The following is a 22,216-nucleotide window of genomic DNA, read 5'->3' as shown; positions in this document are numbered from 1 at the left end:
TTTTCTTGAGCCCTGTGGGGTTTCAGATGTGCTGAGATTCTGAAAGCATGAAGCAGCAGCTTTTCAGAATTGACCGGTTCATTCAAAGAGCACCTCGCTCAGGATTTGGGGTTCAGGGTTCCTCAGCACTTCAGTGTGTCTAAGATAAAGATGTTTCTTAAATCTGTCTGCACCATCATTTGCATGCTGAAATATTATAGCCCATTTAAAATCAACTATTAAAAAGTGCACTATACTGTGCTTTCTTTATGCATGTTTCTGGTCTTTTCATGCAGAGTCATTATATCAAATAAAATGGTATTAATTGTTAATATATAATCCGTAATTGTTGAAAATGCAAAAGATAGGAATAGGTTACTAGGCTTCATTTTCTTTATGCAAAATATAACAGTATTTAACATTTTATATAATTAAAATGTTGTCCCCCCTCCCCTTTAGATTTTACATCGAAGGCATTATAAACTATTTATTATGCTTTTCTTTGTTTTGGTCTGAATCTGGCCTGATTTTTATGTTGCAATGCTGCTTTTAAATCCACACCGGGCGCAAATTTATTTTCTTTATTCATTTTCTATTTACTGGACAATGTTGGCCGTCACAAAGCAGGTTGCTACTGTTCTCCCTCTACTTCCTGTCCTACTTTTTCAGTTCAATCCTAGCCTTGTGTTGATATGGAATTTCCTCTATTCATAAGTCAGACTCTCCAAAGTTGTGCTTTTTCATTTTCTTTTTTTAACGCCATCTCCCTTTACTCCCACAGTCTATTAGATTTAGTGTTCCCTCTGCAGCGTCTGCTACTTCCAGAGTCGGAAATCTGACTTTGTAGGGGTACGGCTTACTGCACCATCCCACCAAGGAACAGGGCTGGTTATTGCAAATTGAAGAGCTTTGTAACTCAATTACCCAAAGACAAAAGTGCCAGCCTCAGTATACATTCTGTCAGCGGACAGGCAGTTTTCTTTGTATTATAGTCATTTGGAAATGGATTGTAATAGTACATTTGCTGCAAACACAATTTCACTAGGCGCAGAATGAAAAGCTTTCATAATAAAGTAATGCAAAGGAAAATCGAACAAAGAGACGAACGAGTCTGCGACTGAATAGATGAGGTCTTGAGTTTAAGTGGCCGGATGCGACTAGACGTCAGGACAGCCTTTGCCAATAATGCTGGTTTAACTTCACCACTTTAACCCCCAGTTTCACAGATGAGGCTTAAGCCTAGTCCCAGATTAAAATGCATGTTTGAGCTGTTTTAACTGAAAGCAACTTGCACTGACATCTCTTAAAATATGTCAGTGGCAATGTTTTGTCTCAAGATGCACAACAGCAATGTTTTTTTCTAAGCCATGTTTATAAAAGCTACTTGGATGTACTAATTGAACTAAGGCCTAATTTCAGGTTGAGTGATCTGAATTGCCCCTGGCTGCACTTTGGCCAAGAGGTATAATAGTTTCAGTGTGTGTGTATAATAGTTTCAGTGTGTGTGTGTGTGACTGCTGTTGAGTAGCCGGTGTGCAGCGTGGCATCTGTTAGAGTCTCCTCAGGAGGCTCTTTTCAGTGCTGTCTTATCTCCACTGATAGCTTCCGTATTGTATTCACTGTACTCTCTTGATAAGCGCCATTGAACAAGATAAGGGCTTGATTGATTTTGTTTTCCTATCCATCGAACACCAATCTGGCCCGTTTTAATGCCAGAACTGTTTCACAAAGGCATCTGCTTTATTTTGTCTGGTCTCTAGCATCTTCAGATCAAGATTTAAACATTAAAACCTTTTTTGTGATAAAGTAATGCCAAGAAATACTGAATAAAATAGATGTAGGCTGTATAAAACCTTTCATCATAGTATGGGTAGTTTTGTTTATTTTTGCTGGAAAACAAATGCGGCGGTGGGGGGGGATGGGGGGGTTGACTATCTCATGACTTAGATAGTCATGTTCTAATGCTTATATTTGGATGGTCTAGTCATGAATTAAATAGAAATTAAGGATGCTTCATCTTATTTTTTTTCAGGTTATTTTTCTCCTTTTTTGCAACTGGATGTACGCAAACCAAAAGATTATTCAAAATAAATGAATTTGGCATCAGTGTAAAAATAGCTTCTAGTTATGTAATGCTTGATCCTCCAAAAAATAAAACGGTTTTATAATAGTTCTGACTTGTAATAATTCTGATTGGATGTGCCACATTCAAAGATTTTGTAAAACAGCCAATATAGAATAAAAAATCTTGCTGATTTGTTGGTTTCAATGGAAATAAATTACTGTCCCTGGGACTTATTAGATCAACATATGACATTGTATGCCTTAAACTGCAACTGCAATCTTTTATTGATTTATTGTGTTGAACGTGCCTGTCATCCATATGCTGACCTAAAAGTCTGCTTCCTTATGATCATCGATAACTGTCATGCATAGTTTCTGGGAAGTGAAAGGCCTTTTATTGTGGCTTTTTAATAGAAATCAGAGGGGGGAAACACCCGTCGTGGATTCCTGTCATCACAACACTTATGACGGGAACTGGAGCCGTTTTCATGTGACTGGTGATGACTGACTCGACCTTTATCCATTCTTCACATGCGCCTATGCATCTAGATGGTCTGTTTTGGTTACAGTACAATAACTCTGTATTAAATAAATATGATTTTGACGAAAGACGTTTGGATGCGAGTACTTGCTCAATGCTCAGTGTTTTAAAACCTCCTGACGTTCAACATCTTCCCCACTGAGTGTCAACCACACCGTACAGTCTTTATAAAATATCTCTGAATAACATCCCATGATGCTTTCCTGAGCTCTAGCATCCGTGTTTGTCTTTAGCCTAAGTCAAGGCCGGTTTCCCCCGCTTAACCACAGCAGTCAAGGAAGGTCAAAGAGCACACCGGTACAGCCACCTGACATCACTGAAATCTCAGTGGTAGCCAGATTTGATTATTCTCCGAGTACCTCAGCAGATGTTAATGAGGAGACCTTGACAGGTTGCCCGCGCTCACAGAATCCATACCTATTAACGTCCCACTTCGCTGCTCTTTCTTCTCTGGGTGGAGCCGTTCAGCTGACAGGTGTTGGATGAGGCCATCAATTATCAGAGCTGAATATCTGTGTCAAGCTCCATGAATCGATCCAATAAAGGGGGCAATGACAGAAGTGTCCACCTCTGCTCACCCTTCATCATCTTCTGAGACCGTCCTTTGTGACAGACTCCCGCGGCCTGTCAATGGGGCCCATTCTTGGCCCGAGTCGTCCGATTCAAGGGCATTGATGGACAAATTGTTGGCTTTTTATTAAAACTGGTTACTGAGGGACGCTTGAGGTGAACGGATTTCGTATGGTTTCACCTGTTGTTCCATTATGACTGATGTTAAATTAAATGTAAAAGATAAATATTTTTATATTTTTAATAATATAAAATTTGTTTATTTACCATTTCATGCGTACGATTACATTTTATTTTAGTCATTTATTATTACTTTAATAGAATTTTTGTGCGTTACTTAGTATTTCATAGTAGTTATGGTACAATTTATTTATTTTTCTATTTTAATAATAATAATTTAGTATGTTTAGAATTTCATAGATATGATTTATTTTTATGAACATTTTATTTTTTATTATTTTAATAGAAATGTACTGTTATTTCATAGAAACTATTCCATTTCATTTATTTATTTCATTATTTATTGTTATTATTTTAATAATAGAAATGTAGTATGTTATTCAGTATTTCATAGGTACGATTATATTTATTTGTTTGTTTTACATGGTAAAAAAATATTTAAATGGCTAAATGTTATTTTCATTTAGTCTAATATACTTTATATTATAATTTTAAGTACATTGAAAAGAATGGCAAGTTAAATCTAACAAATGACTGTGTAAACATTGGATAGATTGGGATTTATTTATGAAAGCCATCGCTATTTATTTTGTGAAATTAGTGTTTTCCTGCAGAAAGCCTTTGGTAAACAGAATTTTGTTTCAAAGGGATGTTTATATATGCTTTCTATTAATCACGACAGCAATAATTCAGTTATTCAATTTAAAAATACGTTTTTGCATCCTATAAAAAAGGCACTGAATGCAATTTGTATCGTTGACCAATTTGCATAAGTATTTTCTTGGACCACGTCACTTTCTAGCCAAATGCATGGCTTCTTTGCTGATGAGACCCGACGACCTCCAAAACCAGACGGGCGATACTTTGGCATGTCCTCACGGTTTGATTCCACCACTCCCTCTCTCTTTCTGGTTCAAGGACATTTCTTGTTCTCAGTCAACAAGCCTTTTTCACAGTGATGCAGAGGAAGCTGCTTCATTTGCGTCATTGTGTGTTGCATAATGATGATTTTGAATGTGGCATTATTTAGTGTTTTTATGCAACGTTCCTGAACGCAAGAGAAAGCGTGCCAGTTCAGGCCCAGACCAAAAATATAGATCATAAAGAGACGGGAGTGGTGAAATCCCCATTATTCATGTCCTCTCGCAAGCAGCCTGCAACCCGACTTGCAGAATTGAGATGAGAATGTCAAGAGAAAAGTGCTGGAAGTGGGAGTAAACACTACTCTACTCTACTCTGAGATCCATTTTATTATTTTAAGAGTAGCCTATATTAAGAGTTAATATTGTTAGATTCATTTTTAATTTGGGCGGTTTAACTTCAACAACATCTTCCCTTCACTAAGATTTACATGATAGTAATGTATTTTGTATGCATGATTACATTTTGTTTTCGTTTTGTTAACTGAACTATTTTTTTGAATTTTAGTGTTCTTGTGGAATAATATTTTTCTAATTTTATTTATTATTATTTTATTAAAAGACATTTATTATGTCAGTTAGAATTTCATGATTACATATTATTTTTTATTTGCATAGAAATGTATTATTTCATAAGTATGATAACATTTTATTTATTTGTTTATTTTGCATAGTAAGATGTCTTCTGACTAACATTTATCTTAAATTTTAACCTTTTTTATTTTGTACTTCTAGGTAAATGGAGAAATACACTGAGTTGCACTACAAGTGTGTGTAGCTGTTCGCCTCAATTTCTTACGACATGCTTTTTGAAAATGACAGTTAGAAGGAGGCTTTGGCCATGATTACATTACTATTTTTTTGTTTAGCCTACATAAATAATACACAAATACATTCTGTTCAAAGCTGATGGAAAAAGACATTTCATTATTGAGTAGTTACCTACATTTGTTAAGGTTTTTATAAAAAGGTGGCAATGGAAAACAGTTCTACACGTAGTATTACCCTCCATCTAACAACCTTGCATTCATCCACAGTAATGTGATGTTCTTCGGTCTTGCTCATATCTGAAAATTTATAGATTTTATTCATTTTTCTATCCGGAAATACTTTGTATCTGCAGTATCTTCCCTGACATGTGCTGTTCAGTCCTGCACCATCATGCATCAGATATTTCAGAGAAGTAAAGTGCTCAGCCATCAAATCAGATTTGACACGTGTTTAACATCAGGAGTAATCGCTTCCCATTCAATAGTGGAAAGAATTACCTTGTTTTACTTCACAGTGCTTTTGTTAACAACTCTGGCAAATGTTCCAGCTCAATTGGACGATTTTATTTTTTTTGCCTGGGATCGGGGACGAGCTCTACGTTGTTGCGTCACACATATATGACTTTGATTCTGCTTGTGGTTGATGCTGACTGAGCTGTGAAGTTGCTATTCATCTGCAGATAAATCCTAGTGTAGTCCCACTGGCTCTGGCATGTTTAAGACCCTCTCCGGTCAGACGCACTCACAGGCTGATTAATTGCATCACAGGACCAACATTGCCACGCATCACTGCCTGGCCATTTGCTCTACTTACAATATGAGACGGACTCTCTGGAAATTATATTAACATGCAAAAAAAGAGAAATGCAGAGATAAAAAAAAGGAGCTGTTTGAAATCAATTTTGCCTTAAAGAAGAAAAATAAGACCTTTCAGTTAACGTTTATTTTATTTAAGTAACAAAAATGTTTTTTTATGGTTCTAGTTTTAGTTACCTATAATAACCCTGTTATTGGTAAACAAGCCAAAAATACAGTGTTGTAATACACTGTAATCTAACTGTAATACGTGTGCATTCTTGAATGTCAAAATCACAAACAGTGATTGTGCATATTTGATTTTAAATGACGAAGCTCCTTAAATGAAGTTAGCCTTTGCAAAAGAGGAGAAATAAGTCACATTATCTTATCAGCTGCAATTTAAAACCAGCAAGCAGAACGCGTCGTATTACTCTGTTATCAGAGCTGTACTAGTTCAGACGGATTGAATTTGAGCTGTAATCTTGCATCACATGCTCCAGTGGCAGGATGTGCTTCTCCATGTCAGATTTCACTCGCCGTCCATTCCCACACTAATTACCATTCCGGAACAAATCTTTGAGTCACCCAACACTCGGGAGCGGTGGTCTGTCATAACAGATCTGCCGTGGAGCCTGTGGAGAGTACAGGACCATGGGAATTAGCTGTTTTATCAAAATCAATCAATGCTGTTAAAGAAATAAATGGAAAATGTTAAAGTCTGCATGAAAACCCTTTAACAACACTTAACAAAACATTTTACTTCCATAACCTGATGCATTTCAAACAAGATATTCAACTAAATTGTTTCTTAAGAATGTAAATGGGGTCAATTTTGATTTCATGTTGACACTAACATTGGCTCCCATGCCAAACAATACTCCCAGTGTGTTTAGAGGGGAAACTGAGCGTACTGACCTTTTGCAGGATAAGTCAAACATTTGTCTGTGTTTAGATGTAGCATCTCTGAGCTGCTTTACACTGATCCTGTTGTCTTCATGCCACCGGCAGCGCGGAGTCTCAGATTAGGTTTAGATATATAGGACTTTAGATATATGGACGGCGCACTATTACTTATGAATGGGAGAAAGTGCAACGCACAATATGGCGGAATAATCCCCGCCTTCTAAATTAAAGAGCCAATCGCTGATTGGTCAAGTCAGCTGCTGTTAAAAGCTCTGGTTGCTATAGAATAAAACGTTCTGAGACGTCCACTTAGGACTGCACATGCACATTGGCTGAAATTCTCCCTGAGAACTTCTGTTTTTTTGTAATGTTTTGAGCATTTGGAAACTTAATTCATTAGGGATTTCAAATATGAAATTTAATCGAAAGCTTGGTAAATGGCTGGGTAGAATTTAATGTCCCCCTATTTGCATGTTTGATTATGTATTCAATTCATTTATTTACAGTATTTATTTATTTATTGGCTCTTTGTAAAGGTCGAATTATTATTATTATTATTATTATTATTATTATTATTGTCCTCATATGCACAGCATTTCTTTTGGTTTAAAGGAATAATTCACATGAGAGCGCGTAAATGTACATTTCAATTGTTTGGATGAGCTGTTCCTTTTCTAAGTTTTTTTTTTTTTTTCATACAAACTCTCTCGCTATAGCTTCCTGTTATAGGCAGTAATGGAAACCCATCGTGCCCTGACAAAAAACAGGCTGATGCTGTCATATGCCCGTGTGGATTTATCTGTGGGAACGAAGTGATTGTGTCTGATTGTAATGTATTTGTTTAGGCTCGAGGACGTCGTATGACAGTCCTATCACTGCAATGGCACTTTTGCTCCATGGCATGCTGCGATTGCAGCTTGAGTTCATTTCTCTGGCATCCTCAGTTGCAGGGACATGTCTGCTATCTGAATGTCAGCATAGTCTAAATGTTTTCATTTGTGTCAACTGAAGTACATTGAGCTGCAGATGGGAAACACTTTCTAGACTATTGTGAAAAAAAGTAAATCCATCTCATGACCTAATTGGTGGTGTGTTTTTAGCAGTTGTAAAGTATTGCACAACCTAGCAACCACTGACATTTTCTTTAGAAAATGTAGAAATATAGTACCTATCATACTCTTTTTGTAGCCCACACTCATGAAAAACCTGGAAATTCAAGTTTTAAATAGGAGTCTTGAATTTTACATTTTTGGAAATCACTTTTCAGGCCTAGAAAGACCACAAAGTCATTGAAATTTCTGTAGTGAATATGCATTCTTATTGTCTATAAACTGCTCTTTGAGGGCAATATTATCCAGTATTCACTTTAATTTTCCAATAATCCATGTGGAAAAGTTATGGAAATTCGTTGGTCAAAAGGTTTGGGAACCATCTATAATAAAGATGCTCTGTGTGTGCTTTTTGGTGAGCGCATCTGCTCAGAGACTAAATGTAAGTGGTTGCTTTGTGGCAAAGAGACGCTCTTGTAATTTTGTTAACAACACTGACTTGCCTTGTCTTGGCATGCGAGGACCAATTTTGAGTTTAAACTGTACTTTAGTTCTTCTTCAAGTTTTACTTCTCTGTTTGACCACACCTCGAATTCTGCTTCTATTTCTAGATGCCACACAATGTTATTTAACTCCAAACATTAATGAATGGCTTCATCACATCAATAACGGTCATGGAATTTTTATGAGTCATGAAGTGCCTTAAGAATAAATATGTGGCCCAAAGTTGGGATAATTACAGGTTGGCTAATAATGAACTTTTCCAACAGTCCCGACTACTGCTGAGTAACGTTCTCTGGCTTTTCAGATTTCTCAGGTCACTCTAACCTTCTTATTGGCACTATGTTCCTCTCACACCCTTATAACCCTTTCAACCAGAGCCAGCAGAGCAGGCGTTAGGAGCACCTGGTTTTGCCTTCAATGATTACAAGTTATTACTTGGTCTACAAATAATTAGACGGACTTGTAGGATATTGTAGAGGAGAACGTAACTAGTTTTGAGTTGTTGTCTTTGTGGTATCATTTTCTACCAGCTTTATGACACAATACACACAATATAATGGCAGCTATTGATGAAATGAAAGTAGCACTTACAAAATTGTTATTTATCTCAAAATGGGCAATTATCAACTGCTCTATCATTACTAACTGTAGGAGTGGGCAATATGACCAAATTCTTATCTCATAATATGAGAAATTTTATTTCACAATAACGATTTGTGTTATTTGATCTAATTTCTGTTATTAAAAATAAGAAAAAGGAAGCAAATTACAAACAATAGGACAAAAACAATATAACAAAATATAATTTAGATTTAAGTTTTTCAGGTACAATAGGTTTATTTACCATGTAGTAAGAATTAGTACAGTTATTAGTAAAATATTGCATGGTCTTCACTGTATGTATTAAATATAAATGTATTCTTATTAAAGCTAAAAAACAATTCAGTCAAGAGCAGCAAGTTATTTTTTCTTTGTTGTTTTATTGTTTGATTCACATTAATGAAACAGAGCAGAACAGTGGCTGCTGCCACTTTAAGACCAAACGCACGGCTCCAACGAGTTCCTTTTCGGGATATATTGCACTTATAACTCTTTTTAATATCAAGCACCTCCCACTCTTTATATTCTCATTCATGTATTTAATCACTCTGAAGTGTCAATAGTGCAATATATTCTTATATATGTGGTTCATTTTAATAAGAGTATAGTTGTAACTCTGTAAGACTAAATAAAATTTTACCCTTTAGAAAATTAGGTTGTTACATTTTTACGGATGTTACTGTTTGTGTGCTGCTACCAAAAGTCTTAAATGTTAGTCTGGAGCCCTAAATGAAGGAGAAGGTTTGTCCCCAGCTGTGTCTACATCATTGAATCTGGCACCCTTTAAAAAGTTTGGACACCCCTAAATAACAGCAAATCTTTTTTTATTTCATTATTATTATTATTTAATATTACTTACATTTTATATGATAAAATATTTATTATTTTAGTTTAAAAAAAAGTATATAATAATATTATTATTATTATTATTGTTATTATTATTATTTGCCCTTGTATATACGTATACAAACCACTTTACAGGACTGCCATAGAAATGGGTCAGTCGGGTCTTGTGACTCTGTGCTAGCGATAGCATCAACTTCCAAAATCCTCAGACAAGACTTGTTCTGTAATTCTACCCATGTCACGGTATTGCTTTTGATGCCATGATTGGTCTGGTGGCCACTTTCCTTCTCTGTGTCTGTCTCACTTTCCTTCTCCTGTGTCTTAAGGCAGACTTGCTTGTTTGCATTTCATGGGATTAATACCCATTTTCTCTTCTTTCCAGATGCAGCAGCTGTTCTATGAGAATTACGAGCCAAACAAGAAGGGGTACATCCGTGATCTCCACAACAGCAAGATCCACCGGGCCATAACCCTTCACCCCAACAAGAATCCTCCATACCAGTATCGCCTGCACAGCTACATATTGAGCCGAAAGATCGCTGAGCTGCGCCACCGCACCATCCAGCTTCACCGCGAGATTGTGCAGATGAGCCGCTACAGCAACACTGAGGTGCACAAGGAAGACCTCCAATTGGGCATGCCTCCTTCATTCATGCGCTTTCATCCCCACCAACGCGAGGAGGTGCTAGAATGGGAGTTCCTCACGGGCAAGTACATTTTCTCATCCTCGGATGGTCAGCCTCCACGTCGAGGCATTGACTCCTCACAGAAGATGGCGCTGGACGACATCATCATGCAGGTAATGGAGATGATTAACGCCAATGCAAAGACGCGAGGTAGAGTCATCGACTTCAAAGAGATCCAGTATGGATACCGAAGGGTTAACCCCATGTACGGGGCAGAGTACGTACTGGATTTGCTGCTGCTGTACAAGAAGCACAAGGGGAAGACCATGACGGTGCCCGTGAGGAGGCACGCTTATCTTCAGCAGACCTTCAGCAAAATTCAGTTCCTGGAAGATGAGGAGATGGATGCCCGAGTGCTGGCTGCTAGGATCAACCAGGACTCAGACTCGCTGTCCTTCTTGTCCAACTCTCTCAAGATGCTTGTCCCTTTCAAGCTGAGCGGCCCAGGCGTAGAACAGCACGAACCCAAAGAGAAGAAGATCAATATCCTTGTGCCGCTGGCGGGACGCTACGAAATCTTTGTGCGCTTCATGGCCAACTTTGAGAAGATCTGCCTCATTCCCAACCAGAATGTCAAGTTGCTGATTCTTCTTTTCACTACGGACAACAACACGGAGCGCATTAAGCAGATCGAGCTCATGAGAGAGTATCACATGAAGTATCCAAAAGCCGATATGGAGATCAAGCCAGTTTCTGGCCCTTTCTCTCGTGCTCTGGCCCTGGAGGTCGGCTCGGCCCACTTTACCAATGATTCCTTACTCTTCTACTGTGACGTGGACTTACTGTTTACTCCCGACTTCTTGACCAGATGTCGTGGGAACACCATACTTGGGGAACAGACATACTTTCCCATCATCTTTAGCCAGTACGACCCAAAGGTTGTCTACGCGGGCAAGGTGCCCAGCGACAACCACTACGTGTTCACATCCAAAACGGGCTTGTGGAGACACTACGGTTTTGGGATCGTCTGTGTCTACAAAGGAGACTTGGTCAAAGCAGGTGGCTTTGACGTCTCAATCCAAGGTTGGGGACTGGAGGACGTGGACCTCTTTAACAAATTTGTCCAGTCCGGGATCAAGCTGTTCCGCAGCACTGACACTGGCATCGTGCACGTCCACCACCCCGTGGTTTGCGACCCCAACCTAGATCCCAAGCAGTACAAAATGTGCCTGGGCTCCAAAGCATCCTCACACGGCTCCACGCAGCAACTTGCCGAGCTGTGGTTGGAGAAGAACAACCACAGCTTCCAAAAGATCTCAAACTCTAATAACGAATCAATGAGGACAGAATAAACCCTGCAAGCGCACACTCATCTGTCTTCCTCTTTATGGTGTTTTTAACTACCTTATTTATTTTTTACAGAAAAGACTTCTGTGGATATATTTTGAAATAACTTGTTTTGTAAACTGTACAGGAGCAGGAAGACACCTTCAGACTCAATCTTTTTTTAGCAGCATTACCGATTGTTAAAATAAGGAACAATGACGTAAGAGGAGCAACAACGAGAGATCTATTTTACGAATTTAATACTGAGCATTATATTTATGGCACCTCACGGACAGACTGCTGTGTACCTCACCGGAAAATGTGTCGCAATGGAGTTGGAGGAGTTTGGTCATGGACATGTGGTGTCGGGCGAATGGTAAATGTTTATTTGTGAATGTTTACAGAGAGCTTTGAACAAGTGATTGATACTTGGGAAAGGGGATCTATAAAATAACAATCTTAATTGTGACAATTAAGGGCCATTGATCAAAAGTTTCATTTTTTTCTTTTTCTTTAATTCTTTTCAATTTATTTGTGTGAGTGGGATCCATAATAACACTGTTTTGTTTCCATTGATTTTGATTTATTGTATTGACTTCTGTGAATGAAGCTGCTGGATGTAGATCTTTCCAACTCATTCCCACTGTCTAATTTATTGAACGTTCAGTCTCGTATGATATCGGACTGAGGTTGTGTACATTAGAGATTTTATAACCGTCTGTCATGGACAGTGTTTTCGTTCCTGTACGCTTTCCTCTCTATCTCGAATTACTTTGATTACCAAAGACTTTTTTTGCACAGTTGCTGTAAGTGATAATTGTTTTGAGCGTGCTTGTGTATGTGTGTTTGCGTGTATGTGTCTGTCCGAACACAAGGAGGTGAAGCAGGAATAACACATGAATTGTACTATAGGATGCAGGTACCAATGACCAGATTTCTATTCTGCACAGCTCTATGAAAGTATGTCGAAAACAAGCCACTTAACAAAAATGATAAACTATTTTCTCATTTAATTTGATCCGAGTTTGTTTGCTCCTGTTCGTTATTAATTTTTTTTATACAGTTGCATACAGGCCATTCTCTTGTGATCGAGCCATGCACTCCACAGGGAAATCGGCCTAAACCGCCGCCTCGCCTTCTGATGTGAGGACCAATCTCCCACAGTAGTCGTTTCTATTTTTTTCTTCTTCTTTGGGGAGTTTTCATACTTCAGTTCTCTGTTAGCCTCCATACAACTGGGACAAATGTTTTATATTTAATAAAATGTTTATCAAAATTGTGTTGCATGATGTTTTGATTTCTCAACCAAAATGAACCATGCCAGGTTTCAGCCCAATTTGTTTGCCTTTAAAAGTTGTTTCACTGCATTTGGAAGCTCTAATAAGCAGCTTTAAAAGGAATGTTGCAGATTCAAAACCAGTTGAGATCTATCAGCAGAATCTGTGGTGTGCTGTCGATAACCCAAAAACAAACAGATGCACAATGGATGTCTTTGTGGCAAGAAAATCAGGTAGGTTTCAACGTAATTTATTTTTGTATTCTATCTGAATCATCCTTTTTGCGGTGAAACGACTCTTCAAGGACCGTGAACATTTAATGCATTTAGCAGATGCTTTTATCCACAGCGACAAGGACAAAAATTGTGTATTTTTCTCCATGTAAACAGTCCCTTACTGGTAATCATTTCCAATATCTTGCTAAATTTTCCATGTTTACTGGCTTTACGTCATCATGACAGGAAAGAACAATTGAATTTGTTGATAAAACAACGTTTTCAATTGCTTAAAGTGCCCATATGCCCTTTTCAAAATATTGATTTCGGTTTTGGGCTCTATTAGTATAGGTTTTCATGCTTGAATGTTTAACAATTTTACATTGTCCCTGTCGGTCTGTATATATTTATATTTATTTATTTATTTGTTTGTTTAAAAGTAACTTGCCAAGTTGTGATCAGGTAGTAGAGTTCCAAAAAGAGGAATGGATGGTGGCCGGCAAACATTCCAGGTAATTAAATGAGGCCCCAAAACTGCAGTGGGCAACAAGCATCACCTTCATGAAACGCCTGAATCGATTTACCTTTTCTGCTGTTGACGGTTACTCAATTTAAAACAAATAAGCTATACCTTCTTTTTCTCCATGCCACAAAATCAATAGTAGATCTTATTCTGTTCTGAACAGGCTTTGTTTTAAAACCTTGTAAGCTCTCTATGTATTCTGCATTTTAGTGCATCATGGTTGCTCAGACACAAAAACCTGTTCCAAAACAACGATTGTATTATAAAATCATGTCTTTGGTCAAAATTTACATTTCATGTGTCCTGAACAGAGAACATTTTCCCATTGCAAATACAGTTAATGGGAAAAAATCAATGCAAGACAGCAGATGAACTGAGAGGAATGTTGAGTATAAATGATAAATATTTTAATACTTTTTATGGTTGATACTCTAACTCTTCATTTATCGCTCATTAAGTTAGTGACATGCTAACTTTGAACTCTGTGACTTGAAACTGTTTGGTCTTTATTTTGAGGACGAAATGGTCTCTTGTGTCGTTTTTAGTTCAGGTTCATGGAGCCTCAGTAGGCAGCAAGAAGCTCACTAGGTTTTGGTACAGAGCCCATTCTCAGATGTTCCTATCTGAGAGTGGATTCTAATATACTTTGTGGTTTTCCTTTTCTTCCTGATGAAGTTTGAGTTACAGCACTTTTTCAGTCCTGTGCGATTGTGCACCTTTTATATCTGACTGTGATTCAGCAGGTATTCCAGTGAGCTACCTGTATTTTGTTTGACCCACTGATCATGATATTCCTCCTCCAGTGGTCCGTTTCACACATGAGGAATGTTATTTTAAAGGTGTGTGTTTGTGGAATGAGCAGGTTTAGTGGTTTTGCTTGAGAAACTGAGTGGAGTTCTTGTCTGTACTTGAATATTTGTGGGTTTTCGAACCAAGTAAACCATGCTCATTTAAATACATTTATTTTCTTTCTCAACATTTGGCTAAAACCAACACAGTAATACTATATTGAGGATAAAATGTCTTTTGTCATTTATAAGGTTAATAAAGTGCTGATTACTGATATTAAATATCAGTGTTGTTATATATTGTTAGACTTGTTTTAATAAAGAAATAAGCCTGCGGAGAAGCCATTCATTACAGTCATTTTACCATGATGTATAACGCAAACGTGTTACTTTTTTTTATTATTGTTAACGCAAATATCTAATCAGCCAATCACATGGCAGCAACTCAATGCATTTAGGCATTCAGACGATCTGCTGTAGTTCAAACTGAAAATCAAAACGGGGAAGAAATGAGATTTAAGTGACTTTGAAAGTGGCATTGTTGTCAGTGCCAGACAGGCTAATCTACTGGGATTTTCATGCACAACCATCTTTAGGGTTTACAGAGAATGGTCAGAAAAAGAGAAAAAATGTCCAGTGAGTGGTAGTTCTGTGGGCGAAAATGCCTTGCTGATGCCAGAGGTCAGAGAAGAATGCCAGACTGTTTCGAGCTGATAGAAAGGCAACAGTAACTCAAATAACCTCTTTTTACAACCGAGGTCTGCAGAAGAGCATCTCTAAAAGCACAACACGTCAAACCTTGAAGCAGATGGACTACAGCAGCAGATCATCACACCTGATGCATCTCCTTTTAGATAAGAACAGGGTACCAAGGATAAAATTTGCATGGGCTCACCAAAATTGGAAAATAGAAGTTAATGAGACCTGCTGCAACATTCAGATGGTAAGGTCAGGATTTTCTGTGTGCGAATAATGAGCCAATCAGAATTGAGTATTCATGTGATATAAAGTGGGTTTTATCTTATAAACAACCATTCAATAGGTACTTCTTCAACCACAGCCCATCAAACCTCCTGTAAAAGTGTCTCATGATATTCTTTCTAGGCACATATTGCTGTTAAAAGAGCTGATAAGCTTTAGATTTCATGGAACAAACTCCTACTTTGTAAATAAGTTTGTTCTGCATAGCAGTTGATGTGTTTATTGATATGATGGAAACAAACATGCCAGGACTAAAACTGAATTCATTCTTTGTTAGGTTGCCATCTCCAACAGGCCTTTAATGAAGCGTTTTTTTTTTTGTTTTTGTTTTTTTGTTGCATGAACATGAATTTGCAATATTATGTTGTTTACATTCCGGTCCTGAAGTTTGCTGACCAGTGTGAAACTGAATGGTTTAATGTGCTTTAGATCTGATCTCACAAGCCAAAGGATCAGAAACCAAATTAATAATCGTGGCTGGATCTTGTTAAGTCTTGGTTGAACAGCATGCAATTGGTTTTAATGTGAAACAGTGCTGTGTCATCACCTGGTTTTCAAAAAGACCAAATATTAACCAGACATGATTTTTTCCTGGCATGTTGCTGCCAGTCTTTGGCAAGACAGTCTGTCTGGCTTGACTTACCGTACAGATTTCTGATAGGAGGAGGATGTGTTTAGAAGAACAACTTAAAGGCTAAATTACTAGTTTCGACACAACTGGTTCTGATCTGTATCAAACAAAGACTTTTATTTCTTTGCTGGTTTTTGAGGATGATGTGGCCAAATAGTTAAACATCCTAGAAAGATTCAGTGAAAATTGACAAATGGTCCTCACACAAAACTATCATGTCTTCACTCTTAAAAATAAAAGTTTTAAAAAGGTTTTCGTTGCAGTGATAGAAGAACCATTTTTGGTTCCACAAAGAACCTTTCATGTTTTCTTACTGCGGAGAACATTTTGAGGATTAGAAAGATTCCATGGATTTATAGGTTTTTGGAACCATAAAGAACTTTTATTTCTGTCAGAGTGTTCATAAAATTTGAGAATCCTTAGATGGACTGTGTTATAAGTTAAATTGAAAAACCTGTAGATAATATTTTCAGATAAATTAGTAATAGTTGGTGTTCATTCACAGGCTTTCAGTTCAACATTACGATCAAATCTGCTCATTCACAGATCATCAATCAAGTTTGTTTAGATTCAAACATGACCTTAAGTAGCCTACTGATAACTGAGTACGCTGTTAACTCTGTAATTATTAGTTAATCTATTTCCAAAACTTTCCCCCATTCCGTTTGGCTGTTTGCAAACATAAGACACTGGTTATTATCACATTGAGAGGATAATGATCCAGCACGAAGGAGGCATTAACGTGACTCTTGCTTTCGTCTCACGTTCCTCCCTCACATTTAAGTGTGGGTGTCTTCAGTTTAGAGTAATTAGCGTGCTAAAAGGCAGTGGATATTACGAAAGGTCTTTACAATTGGTTGTGAAAGCTGCCTGTTATGATGTGGGTTAGCGGTTAGTTTCTGTTGAGTACACTTTGGCTAGCACCTACCTTTTCAGAGCACCCTTTACTTTGACCTGCAGCTATCCATGCCTCCTTATTCATTCACTGCATCTCTCTGATGTTTTCTATTGGTTAATTCAAAGTCCTTCCCACACTATTTAATATAACGTTTAGAAATATTTGTTTTTTTGGAATGGAAGCCCATTCCCGCCACATAAAAAAAAATGCTTTGTTTAATCTTAACCATAGTCATAATTATGAAATAAAAAGTCAAAATTAGGTTTAGACCTATATCGATTAAATAATTTTTTTTGTCAAATAACAAAAAGTTGAGATTATGACATATAAAAATTAAAATTATGGCATAGTTAGTTATATAAAAGTCGCAATTATGATAACTATGAGATAGTAGTTTAATTTAATTCATTAATAGTCATTATTATGACAGTCATAATTATGAGATTAAACAGTTGAAATAATGAGGAAAAATTCTAAATTATGACTTTCTATGTCGTAATTATGACAGAAAGTCGTAATTTCATCCGGTAGGCTACTTTTAAATTTCAACTTAGTATAATCAACTTTAATTCATAATTTCGAGTTGTCAAAATCTTGACATTTTTTTTTAATGTCATAATTGATTTTAAGTCATAATTTGGTTTTAGTATGCCATTATTTCAATTCATAACTTTGACGTTTCATATCATATGACATGCTATAATTTTGACTTTACTTCTCATTCATTTTTTAATTTTTATTTTTTTGGTCAGAAATGGTTTTCAATAGGAAGAGGCTTGTTTAAGAGAAAACTCTCTTTCCTGTTTTCCGCATCAGGCTGTTGTGTTGAAGTGCTGGTTTATGAAACTCTGTCGTCAGGTCTCTGAAGCCCAAACATCTGTTGACTGCGGTGTTTCGTAACAGTGTTCCCGCGCGCTGCACATGTGGCACAGCTGAAAGCGATATGTTGCTGCTCACACCAGAGCAGAGCCATCTCTTGTTCAGAAATGAATAAGTAATAAGAGCTGCCTCAGTGTTTGGCCCAAACCTCGGCTGTTTCCATTAACTCGGCCATTAAAGTTCCCGTCATGTATTTGTGTGACATCTGCTGGATTGTTCGATGGCAGAATGGATGGTTCCTTTCAGGCACTGAAGTGGTGAGGGGGAATCTCTCCATCTCTCATCCTCCTCGAATTGGCTTTCATTAAGTGTTGTGCCGTTGTTCCCGAGATAAGATCAGTTTGGGCGACATGATGTCGGGATGCACAATGCTCACTGCCTAGTCTAAAGTCACCATGAAATCAATATTTAGATATTTTTTCCTTCAGCGTGATGGACAGTTGGTATGGTATTTGTTTTTGCTGATGCTGTGTTTGGTTTTCATCAAACGTGGCGCTGTGCATTATGGCCAAACATCTCCACTTTGGTCTCTTCTGTCCAAAGGACATTGTTCCAGAAGTCTTGTGGTTAATTCAGATGCAACTTTGCAAACAAGCCATGCATGTTCAGTCTTTTTCTAATTGTACTGTCATGAACTTTAATATTTAACATGCTAACTGGGGCCTGTAGAGTCTGAGATGTAGCGCTTGGGTGTTTTGCAGTTTCTCTGAGCACTGCACGGTCTGTCCTTGGGGTGAATTTGCTGGGATGTCCACTCCTGGGAAGATTGGCAACTGTCTTGAATGTTTTCCACTTGTGAATAATCTTCCTCACTGTAGAATGATAGACTTCAATTTGTTTGGAAATGATCTTATAACCCTTCCTAGATTGATCGGCAGCAACAACTGCTTCTCTAAGATCATCGCTGATGTCTTTCCTCCTTGCTCTCGTGTTAACACACACCTGAATCCTCCAGACCAGCAAACTGCTTCTCGAAACTCTAAACACAAATCCATAACTTTTCACCCAATTCCCCAAACTTCTTATTTTCAGGTCAAAATGAAGCTCTCCACTCAAAACCATTCAATTTTGCTGAAAAAACAGATTTTCCCCATAGACCCTCAAAAACAATAAAACAAAACACTACAAAACCCAGTAATAAGTTATTGCTTGTGGATTCATTTTGGCCTAGTTTTTGTTAAATAAACCATGACACTGTGTAATATGGCATGGCGTTGTTCATCTACCAAATTCAACCGTAGAATTCAAAAGGGTGTTATATTTCATTTCTTCCACAACTGACTGCAAACTAGCATTCCAACGATCCAATCAAATCCTGAGGACTAAATCCAACCCCGCCCCAGATTTTTTTCTCATTCCAGAAGTGGTTTAATCTGATTTTTGTCCCAAAAGAGCATCTGAAGTTTGTGTTTACAAGAAAACTAAATAAAGTCTGTGCGGAGTTTGGTTTACTGTCATAAAGTCTATAACATCTTCAACAGAAGAAGTTGCATTTCTAACTATATTATAAACTGCATTCATAACTGCATGTTTATGAATTATAGTGAGGCATTTCAACGTGCATTTATACAGACTCAAAGTAAATAACAGTTTTTCAAAGCAGTGTTTTCTTTCATTTGGTTGTGCAGAAGGTTTTTTGTATCTCACAGCTTTTTTCTGATTGCATAATATTCCCTGTAATTGTTTTATTGTTTTTGTCAAAGTGAAGTTCTGGTGAAATCTGGTGTGTAATCTCTCAGAACGGATAAGCCAGGGCTCTTTCTCATGACCTGAGCAGATGTTGAATTCAAAGTTTTTCAACTAAAAAAACGTAAAAGCAAACAGTAAGAATGAGGTTATTCCAAACTACATCACCGTACTTATACATACACCTCACTTTATCATGCTCTGCTTTCAAACACAGCAACATCTGAAAAGCAACACGCTAATAAGACAAGCATGAACACATTCTGATGCCGGTTTTGGGGAGGGTGATTAGCATCCATGGGACAGCCTGCCCGCGTGCCAGCCAAACTTCCCCCACATTATACCAGTGAACAACACGGCCGTTGTTTCTGGCCAAGGAAATGCAAAGATGTTCTTTATTTTATGTGGCTTAAAGCTCCTGTGAATCAGCACTTTTGAGACTCTCTGTGTGAAAGATTTCCTGTTCATTCTCAATGCAAATCCTTAAACCAAATTAAAGGGAATTAAAATTCTGTAATTTATACTTGCCCTCATTCTAAACCTTTATAATGTTTTGACGCTTGACGCCTTACAGGTTTTCAACATAATAAATAATGGGTGAATGGTTCCTTTAAAATTGGTAAATGTGCATGCATTCAAAACAATCACAAATTTTTTATTATATACAAATGATTTAACAAAAAATTGATCAGTGTATTCATGAAAATGAGCAACCAGGTGAAAACACATTGAATATATATATATATATATATATATATATATATATATATATATATTTTTTTTTTTTATATATATTATTATTTTTTATTATTTTTATGTTTTTTCTATATACATTTTTTTAACTTATTGATAACTTTATTATTATTATAATATAAAATATATAATTACTATATACAAATAATATTATATATATTACATCATTCTATATTGTATAATAATTTTGTTAATATAAAATATATAAAAAACAATCACAAAAAAAAATGTGGATATATAGGTTTTATCACCGTATTTGTGATGAACACTTTACAAAGGACATTATCCATATGAAAAAGCACTGAATACATATTGTTTTACATTATACTGTATATTTTATAGATATTTACATTATACGTAGCCTTATACTTATTTACTTGTATATGTGAATATATAGGCTAAATGCAAAAAATATAAAAACATAACGGTGTATACATATGTAAAGATTTCATCACTATTCATGATAATTAGCAAACACTTTACATACAATGTTATTCAGAATAAAACACACTATATCTATTATTTACTTAAACATTATACGTATTTACTTATATATGTAGTATTTACTTATATATATGGTAATTTATATATTAAAATATACATTGAAGAAATCAGAAGAAAATACTGATGTTCTGATAAGTAGGATTTTTTTTTTTATCAGTGCATTCATCATGAGCAAACACTTTACAAATAATATTATCCAGCTGAAAAAGCATATACATGACACATATTGAATATTTGATTCTGTGACTAGTTATCTGCAGTCTTCATCTGGTTTAAAAGTTTATCAGTCATGGTCATGTGAAACACACCGTTGTAATTCCTCAGATATCTGTGTGTAATGGATTCTTGGTAGGGGTCTGTCTGCGGGGCACATGCTGAAGAAGCAGAGCAGATAAAGGCTTGATTGTTTGCGTGTGGTGAAAGCTCAAGCTGTGGTTTCTGAAGTTCCTCAGAGGACATGTGAGCTCGTGTAATGGTCTGCTTGTATGTGTCATTGTTTGAGGTGGTGTCTGGTGTGTGCCAGAAAAACACCAGGGAAAAACAGCTTCGCCATGTAACTGAGAACGACTTGAAAATCAAGTTCAATTGCTGAATTTGAATTGAATCAGTGTAATTCTGGTGCACATTGAAGTCTGGCACACTCTTAAAAATAAAGGTTCCTTATTCCTTATAAAGGTTTCTACGGTTCAAAGAAGAACCTTTAAAGGGTTCATTCCCCCAAAAATGATCACAAAATTTACTCATACACCTAGAAGGGCTTGAGGGTATGACTTTCTTCTTTCAGCCAAACACAATCGGAGTTATATTAAAAATATTCTGGCTCTTCCCAGGTTAGTAATGGAAGTGAATATATTTTTAAAGCTCCAAAAAGTGCATCCACCCATCATAAAAGTAATCCATACGACACCAGGGAGTTTATAAAGGCCTTCTGAAGCAAAGCGATATGTTTTTGTAAGAAAAATATCCATATTTATAACTTTATAAACTACAATCACAGTCTAATTCCGGTCACGGAGTGACCTCTGACACGACACGACACATGACATATTGACGAACGCGGAAGCGCAGAGGATAGAGGCAAACAAAACACCGGCCATGAATTAGAAATTAGATTTTTTTTTAAAGAGAAATGTTGGAGGAGCTCGAGTTTGTTGTCCAGGTCTATTTGTTTGAATCTTGAGAGGAGTCACTCTCACCAAAGCTTACGCTACTCCTACATCCTGCGTCGGGTCAGAGCTCTTCCGCTGTAACTCGACTCGCATACTGCCGTTACCGGAAGTCAGTGATTCTAGTTTATAATGTTATAACTATGGATAATTTTCAAACAAAAAGGCATCGATTTGCTTCAGAAGGCCTTTATTAACCCCCTGGACCTGGAGTCGTATGGATTACTTTTATGATGGAT

General features: G+C 36.9%; 1 protein-coding gene across 1 annotated transcript in view; it reads left to right on the top strand.

The window, feature by feature from the left end:
* chsy1 (chondroitin sulfate synthase 1) overlaps positions 1-12,952 on the top strand; it is a 64,011-nt gene extending 51,059 nt beyond the window's left edge. The window contains exon 3 of the mRNA XM_077228017.1: positions 10,107-12,952. Within this exon, the coding sequence (XP_077084132.1) occupies positions 10,107-11,702 (1,596 nt within the window). The 3' untranslated portion in view covers positions 11,703-12,952. The remainder of the gene's footprint in view (positions 1-10,106) is intronic.
* Positions 12,953-22,216: the final 9,264 nt, after the last annotated feature.

Source organism: Siphateles boraxobius, unplaced genomic scaffold, assembly GCF_051911475.1.
Source record: "Siphateles boraxobius isolate OS27281-9 unplaced genomic scaffold, OSU_SipBor_1 130, whole genome shotgun sequence".
NCBI lineage: Eukaryota > Metazoa > Chordata > Actinopteri > Cypriniformes > Leuciscidae > Siphateles > Siphateles boraxobius.
Note: the sequence above shows the minus strand (reverse complement) of the source record. Positions and strands in the feature narration are given on the sequence as shown.